Genomic DNA, 8446 nt, shown 5'->3' with positions numbered 1-8446 from the left:
CTGATAATGTTCAATCTTTTATTTGCTGACAATGTTTTGGTTGCTGATAATCTTCAATAGGAATGTTTTGGTTGCTGATAATGTTCAATAGGAATATTTTATGTAAACTACTGATTCTGTATCATACATTGGATGATGTCATCGGTACAGTAGTGTATTTTCTGTTACACTAACTTGCGCACCTAACTAACTACTCGCTCGCTGCGAAAAACTTGAAACTTGACAAAATTGTAAATTCTTTTCGATTGACGCTGCACCAGTCGAGAGGACTTTCAGTTATATTTATTTATTTTTTATTGCGGTGCAATAATTCTTTTTTGGGAATTGCATCGGTCTGCAAATGTCGTATGTATCCTCCTGACTTTCATCTTCACAATCTAGTATCATGGCAAGATCGTTGATTAAACACCGTTGTTTTCCAAAGAACTCTGCATTCTCATTCTTTTGGTTGTTTCTGAATGTGGAGAACCAGTAACGTCAACAGCGTTTTTCGATTTCATTTTTTGTAATTCATTTTTGATCCTTTCTTCTGTGACTGACCAGATATACGTTTTATCATTGCACTTGCGTAATATTCCAGGGACCGAAACAGTTATTTTTTTACCAGTTAAACTTGGCCTAATATTTTTTATTCCGAAAGTTTTTTCTGGATATAAACAAACAGCTTATCAAAATTAAACAAATTTGGTATCATGTGAGAGGACTGAAATAACTTTTAAACAGAAATAACGAACGAAGGTTACCACCTCTATTTATATATTTTTGTATATCATTTAATACTAAAGAAATTCATATACCTGGCCCAAGGTTTGTTCTATCGTAATTAATTATCATTTTTTATTGAAATATTTTTCAATAGGTGACTTTGCTTGTTTAGACATTTCAGTTTTAAAGCTATTTAAGTCCTCTTTCATTTGATACCAAACTTGTTTAATTTGGATAAGCGGTTTGTTTATTGTCCGGAAAGGACTTTTAGTTGGGAATAAAAAATATTTGGCCAAGTTTAACTCGTAAAGAAAACAACTGTTACTTTCGGTCCCTTCAATATTCGCATTCGCAAAAGATCCGCATTGATTATTGCGAATGCGAAAGCGAACGCGAATGTTAAAATTAATGCGGAAGCTCCGCGGTTGCGAATGCGAATGCGAATATTCGCAACAACCCTGGTATATACATATATATCACATATTTTGACTTAGATATGTATAGACCATTAATGATGTGTACATCATTTTTTTTATGTTGAAACTAGATATGTATATAGTATGTTATTATTATTATCCGGTTCAAAAAAGTCCTATCTCAAATGAAAATACTTTGAAAATGTGCTGAGATAGGGCGTTTTTGGATCGCCAGCTGAGATAGGGTGTTTTTGAACCGAGTTCTGAGATAGGGCATTTTTCAATCTTCTAATAGCTGTTGGCCATGCCACTAATGCCTCATACTCAGATTTACTAGATAAAATCGTGTTCTCCGAGAACAAAAATTTTCACGATCCAAAAATCTGAAAAATCTTTTTTCTCCAAATTTTGAACATTTATCGTTTTCGGTCTATATTTTGTGGCAAATACCATACAAAGCAAATATAGGCCAAAAAACGAAGAATTTTCAAAATTTTGAGAAAATAATTTGGCCGCTATACTCAGAGTTTTGAATCGTTAATTTTTTTTTTCTCGAGAACACGAATTGATCTAGTAAAACTGAGTATGAGTCATTATTGGTATGGTCAACAGCTATCAAACCTGATATATGCGCACAAGAAGCCCATTTGAAAGAGGGAGACAAAATATCACACGTAAACACGATTGAGAGAATACAAAGGTTGCGCCGATCTCGGTACCGCTATTTTTCTCTTAACGAATTTGACAGAATCAGCTGTTTGTATGACGTCACACTGGTGCAATTGTTGATTTTGAACTTAGCAATTTATTTGTGTGTTATTTCTGCGACATTTTAAGCAATTCAAAGCGATTATTTAAACTTTATAAACTTATACTAAGGCAATATGAAGTGTGCAGTGGCAAATTGTGATAGTGAAAACTATAGGCAAGCGTGCGATATAAGCTTTTTTTCGTTTCCTACGGACGAAGCTCTCGCCAGAAAGTGGATGCAGTTTTGCCGGCGAGGAAGTGCATTATTGAATCCCAAATCGAGCTACGTGTGCATGAAGCACTTTTCTAGTGAAGATATAGAAAACAATCGACAGTTCGAAATGGGTAATATATTGTGTATTTTCTAAATTCATTCCATTTAATGTTATTGTTGCAAACGCTTTAGGATTTGCAAAAAAACGCCTTTTAAAGCGTGGTGCTGTGCCCAGCATTTACCCAGAGGATGGGGAAACCTCCCAGCGTGCCGAAAGTGTTCAGCGCGAGGAGTACAAACAAATTGTCAGCGAGTTACTTCAGCAGAGTGAACCTGTCGCAGTCAATGAAGGTAACAATTTGATTTTAAAGAAAGTTTCGACTTATATTTGCAAATAAGTTGTTATAGCCGAGGCGAATAACAGTGCCAACGTTGTTCCGATTGACGAAAATGTGGAGAATAAGGAAAATAGCCTAGTGGATGCAAATCTTTCCGAAATCCCCGCGACTTCAACACCTCGCAAAGTCTTCTACTACGACAGCAGTTTGGAAGAAGTTGAGGAGCTGGAAGCTCAACTGTGAGTTTGTAAAAGCAATAAGGCAATCTAAACATGTTGGCATATTCCTGTGTTTAAAGTTTTAATTTTGTTACACGTAGAAAAAGACTTAAGCGAGAAAACAAGACTCTGTTAATGGATAACAAAAAGAAGGACATGGAACTGGCGGCACTCCAGCAAAAGTAGGGTAATCAGAAAAAGAAGCATGACTATGAGGTGGAACAGCTGATATGTGTAAAAACATGGAGAGCAAATTTTAATCTTTACTTGTATAGGTGCCATACTGAAAAACGTTGTTTCGGAAAAATGGCCTATCGATATAGAGCCACCAGAGTTTGAGGATCTAGAGTACGATGGTCTAGAAAATTTAGCCGGATACATATGCCACCGATTGCGAGACGATATCCCCAGCACCTCACTCAAAGGCGCAGATGATACCCTCCTACACATGGGTAAATCACTTAAGTGAAGGAGGATTATCTGTACCTAGCAGCAGTATGATGGAACATATAAGCAATCTAGAATCAGTATTCAGAGCAATGAACGAAGATGGTTGCTCATTACAAATGATTTTGTAAAAAACATATTGAGCAAGCTTCTAGTATAAATTGCGACATTAAAATAAAAAAAATATTTTTTAGGGCAAGAATGTTTTTTACGAGAAACTAAAAACATTGAATCCGACAAAAAGAATAAAAAACTACTAGATTCTTGTAGTAGAATGAAACTATCTAGCCTCTTAATCTTTTATGTACAAGGAAGTACATGACGTAGTCTAAGCAGCTATTATTTCAAATTATTGTCTCAAAATGCAAATATTTTATCTCAAAATCTGAATTTTAAAATCCATTCAGTGAACTTTTCCAAACAGCGTTGTAGATTGCGTTGCCAACTAGCGCACGTGTTACTGGCTTCAAGGTGGATATCTCGGAGCAACAAATTACAGGAAGATGTCATTTATTTTCAATTCTTATAAATTTGTATTCTGGCACCTTTGATTAAAGAAATTCGCATTTACATCATCAAACTCAAGGTTTTGCTACTGATACTACCTTTTAATGGCCTGGTACAAGGTATAGTGTCTGACAAAATATCAATAATTTTTAAATCTAACTGTTTCTTTAAAATTTTTTTTTTATCTTTTGCAGTTCGTAACGAGAACGGTTCTTCAGTTCATCCGCTTAACATAAAGGCCCTTTTCAGGGCCGCAAGTATTAAACAAAGAGATAAAAATTCTACTTATATCTGTGGTCATAAGCAATAGCCGCTGAAGTCGAGTACAGCCTCATGCATGCAATTCGCATACAATTCTTAAGTCGACTTAGACGGTTATTGTTTGCACACCTATCGCACACCATCTTCTGAAGTGGTACAACTCAAAAATCAGAAAAACATATTTGCATTCATATGGATTGATTTATGCGTAAAAATCTACGAAAATTTGTTTGAGTTGTGCCCCTTTTACAGATGGTGTGCGATATGCATACGACAATAGCACAACTAATAACAATAACAATATACGTACATAAATAAGTTTTTTATTGCAATCTTCCAATTAAACCATTAAAAACATCATTTATAAATAACTTATGAAAAACTTTGTGCTTTTGTATTTTCCCAGATATGATCGCCGATAATAGAATGGATGGATGAGTCGTCGTTCATTATCTGTGCACAATTCTTGCTTGAAGGCATGTAAACATTGCGAATATTACCAAAAAAATAGCGAGATGCAACGAAAACTTTTATCAGAAATATTTCAGAAAAACATACCTATTATTTAATAACTATTTCAAAATTTTAGAATAAAAATCGTTTACTACCAGAAAAAACGCAGTGTATCTTGTTTAGACAATTTTCGTTAATGCCTTGGGCGCCGATCGGTATTTTGGAAAAGTGCTCGTATGAGATGCTTAATTTCTTCTGCCTTATAGTTTGCTGTTAAATATACCGGCACCTTCACACCACTGCTTCGGTGATTTCTTGCAACGAAAGCATTCAGTATCATTTTCAATTGCTCAAGTTTCATCAAGATTAATATTATCACTTCATGTTTGTGCTGCAAGAAGTACAATAAAAAAATAGCATTTATTCGAGCATTGCATCCCATCAGAAATTTACCTTGAATAAAGCTTGGCCTTCTCCAATATGACACCGATTAGCTCACTCAACTCACTTGCCACTGTTGCCGAAATGTCCTCCATTGCGAGTATACGTCGTATTATTTCATTACAAAAATCATATATAATATCGCAAAATGTCTTTTATAAATTGCATCGGGTAACACATTCTGCCAAACATTTTTCAACAAATCTAATTGACGCAAACACTGGCGCAATAATTTCAACGGCGCAGTGCCAACTGTGTGTGCATCGGAAATATCTGCAAGAGAATACAAATATTTTTTATATAAAAGGTTATACAATAGGCACTTGTTTCAAGTATCTATGCACAAAATTACCAAATTCTTTGAGTATGCCCATGATAATCTTTTGCTGATAATTGATTTGTACATTCAAATATTTTCTTCCACTCATATGTAGGGTCTTAACCAATCCTGGGTATGTGGGTATGCCCTTTTCTGAATTCGTGGTCACCCAATGTGCTAAAAATTGGCAATTATTATAGAACAGAGCAGATTGCTGTGGTATGCTTTCTAGAAGCTTCTCATGTATCTTCGGCACTTCGCCAACATACGAAATCAATATGACGCTGATAACGTTTAACAGACTTTCATCTTCTGTATCATGTGATTGGCGAAGTATGCGCTCCATCAACTTAATCAATTCCTAAAAAATATACCAAATATTGTTGTAAAACTTTAGAGACATACAAACAATAATGCACTCACCAGTGTGCCCTTCGAGACCATACAGCAAGGAAATAGAAAGGGATTTTTAGCTACATCTTCCGCGGAATTCTTTTCAGCAATTAATGCCATATCTTGCAAGTCCTTATGCATTATGTCTAGCGCGCTTTTTATAAGTTTATTGCTGAATTGTTCACGGAAGTAGCTTTCAAATTTTTCGGCAAAATCGCTAAGAGCTTTATCTTCTGTGTTAATGAGAATCGCATCCGCTAGAAAGTGTTCAAATTGAATGACATCCTCTACGAGCGTTGACTCATCGTATTCGCTCATATTTTTGGGTATTGCATGCATCAGGCATTCTTCCACTAGTAAATTCAAAAATCGTTGTTTTATATGATCGCCGATAATGGAGAATACTTGTTGATCATTGGATACTGAAACATTTATGTTGGCTAAACAATTCAAAACCAGCTTAATATTTTCAAACCCTTTCTTGTAGGAAGGACGTAAGCTTCGACTCATTTCTTTTAACGAGTATGAAAGTGTCAATCGCACATGTTCGGGATTTTCTTCGCTGTAGTCCAATGAAACTGGCTTCAAAATTAGTGGCTCTAAACAGTTTTCCAGCAGAAAATCGCATATCTTAATGGGATTATAACGCGCCTGAAAATAATATAAGGTACTGAATTAAGTTTATACTAAACTATTAATCTCTAGCTACTTGCTTGGAACAACGCCATCACAGTATCTTGCAATTGATTAACATCCTTCGATACCTGCAGCGACATTTCACGGAATTCGTCTATACACGCACCCAGCTCTGAGTTGGCTTGGCGCAGTGCGGCATTTGCTTCGCTGCCAATTGTCTGCAGCAAGTGCTCAGACTCACGCACTAATTGCTCACCTTCATCAAGGTACGCGTCGGAAGTTGTATTATTATTATTTAGATTGTATTATTATTATTTAGAATACCTTTGATAATACTTTTCAAAGATTTCATCTTCGACTAACTCGTGGGAGCGTTGATTCTGAAATGGCAAACATTTTTAACACATACATTTGTCCCAACATTATTTTTCATACTTACCCTAAAGACTATATGCACAACACCACAACAATGCTTTCATCTTTAATTAAAGCTAATATATATGCTTAATATCTATAAATTTTCCCATTTTAATGTGTTATGAATAAATTTTTTCGTATTGTTTACGTTTTTCGTGCAAAATGTCTTCTTCTTCTTGCATTCTTGTTCGCGTTTTGACATTGCTCTCTCGCAGCTGCACCAGTGTGACGTCACCGAAAAATTGCGCTCAAAAATCCTCTCTGATCGGCGCAATCTTGTATTCTATCATTCTTGACACGTAAATCAATTCCTCTATTTGGCCTGTACAGTATAAGGGAAACATTTCAAATTCATAAGGGATACTTTTCTTTGTGATGCGGCTTATATAAGGAATTATATATGCCATACTGTTTCAGCTGGGTATTCATCAGTTCAAAAAATTTAAGCATATTATCATATTCCAGTGAATAAAAACACGCCTAATTTTATTATTTTAATTATCTACAACTGTATGAGACTACCAAGCCATATATATACCTATTCAGATAATCGGAACGCTGTTGAGAAGGCATAAAATTGTGTACTTTTTCAACTAAAAGGCTTTTTTCTTCCCGTTTTTCTTGTACTTCCAAAATACCATATTGACCTAAGGTAGTTCGATTTCGAGCTGTCACAACGTACAACACCTTTCATTATTGCATCATGATCATGTTCGACCCAAGGCACATTTTATACAAAATATTTTGTCTCGAAAATGTCAAATATTTCAATTTTTTCTCACAGAAATTCTAAATTTTTAAAATCTATTTGCATGTGAAACCTTTTTCCATGCGAAACAAGCGATTGGATAGCAGCTTTTGGAACGTTCGCCCAACTCAGCAGCACAACTGCTGATTACCGGGCCTAGCAAAGGCTGGATAAATGCTTCGGGAAGGAAACAAATTTACTAAGAAAGAGAGATGCAACAATTTTTTTCCCAATTTCAATTTTTATACCCGAGAGCTCTTGTGCACAAAGGTGTATTAACTTTGATCACATAACGGTTGTTTGTAACAGCCAAAACGAATCGAGATAGATATAGACAAATGTATACATAAATGCTCAGAATGAATAGAGAAGTCGATTAAGCCATATCTGTCTGTCCGTCCGTCTGTGTGCACGATAACTCGAGCAAACATTGAGATATCTCAACGAAATTTTAGGCTTCCATTTATCCAAGGCAGGTTGGTATTGAAAATGGGCGAAATCGGACTGTAACCACGCCCACTTCCCATATAACGGCATTTTCGAAAAATGCAATAACCGCGATATTTCAATTAATATTGCATGCAAATTATTTGAAATTTGTATGTGAAGTAGAATTGTGGAAAAAATACCATTATTATGCAATTTTTGAAAAATGGGCGTGACCCCGCCCACTTATGATGAAATTCTGTATCTAGTAGCCAAACTCGGTATGCGCCTTGCCTGGGGCCTAGCTAATAAATCTGTTGAAAATCCTTCAAATCGGGCAATAACCACGCCCACCTGCCATAAATCAGCAACTACTAAGGCTAATTTACTTAAAATCGATGATTGCAATCACCGCTTAGGAGAACATTAGATTATTATAAATTTTTGGATAGTGGGCGTGGCGCCACCCGCTTATGACCACAAATGTGTATCTCGGTAACCGATTTATAAATTACTATCAAACTCGGTACACTTAATAAGCTTGGAACGGGAAAGAAATTCGTGAAAAATTATTCAAATCGGACTTAAATTACACCCGCTTCCCGTATTTACTCCAAGTTAATAGTTACAACAATCTCTTAACAATAAATAAGACTGCTATAGACTTTTAGGAATTGGGCGTGGCATCGCCCACTCTATGACTATAAAAGTGTATCTCGATAACCACTATATCGATTTCTGCCAAACTTGGCTCAAT

The 8446-nt window shown here is 35.7% G+C and overlaps 2 protein-coding genes across 2 annotated transcripts; one reads left to right on the top strand and one right to left on the bottom strand.

The window, feature by feature from the left end:
• The first annotated feature begins 2005 nt into the window (after nt 1-2005).
• LOC108362133 (52 kDa repressor of the inhibitor of the protein kinase-like) lies at nt 2006-2827 on the top strand. The gene is made up of 4 exons (XM_017614996.1): nt 2006-2216; nt 2278-2436; nt 2494-2662; nt 2743-2827. Exons 1-4 carry the CDS (start codon nt 2006-2008, stop codon nt 2825-2827), a joined length of 624 nt encoding a protein of 207 aa, XP_017470485.1.
• Nucleotides 2828-4684: 1857 nt separating this feature from the next.
• Nucleotides 4685-6668, bottom strand: LOC108362132 (centromere/kinetochore protein zw10-like). The gene is given in 7 exon segments (XM_017614995.1): nt 4685-4700; nt 4763-4907; nt 4910-5023; nt 5103-5430; nt 5493-6113; nt 6176-6354; nt 6423-6668. Coding segments are annotated over 7 exon segments (1431 nt in total). The 5' UTR covers nt 6451-6668.
• Nucleotides 6669-8446: the final 1778 nt, after the last annotated feature.

The sequence above is a fragment of the Rhagoletis zephyria genome, unplaced genomic scaffold (genome assembly GCF_001687245.7).
Source record: "Rhagoletis zephyria isolate East Lansing unplaced genomic scaffold, Rhagoletis_zephyria_1.1 Rzeph_scaffold_00947, whole genome shotgun sequence".
Classification (NCBI taxonomy): domain Eukaryota; kingdom Metazoa; phylum Arthropoda; class Insecta; order Diptera; family Tephritidae; genus Rhagoletis; species Rhagoletis zephyria.
Note: the sequence above shows the minus strand (reverse complement) of the source record. Positions and strands in the feature narration are given on the sequence as shown.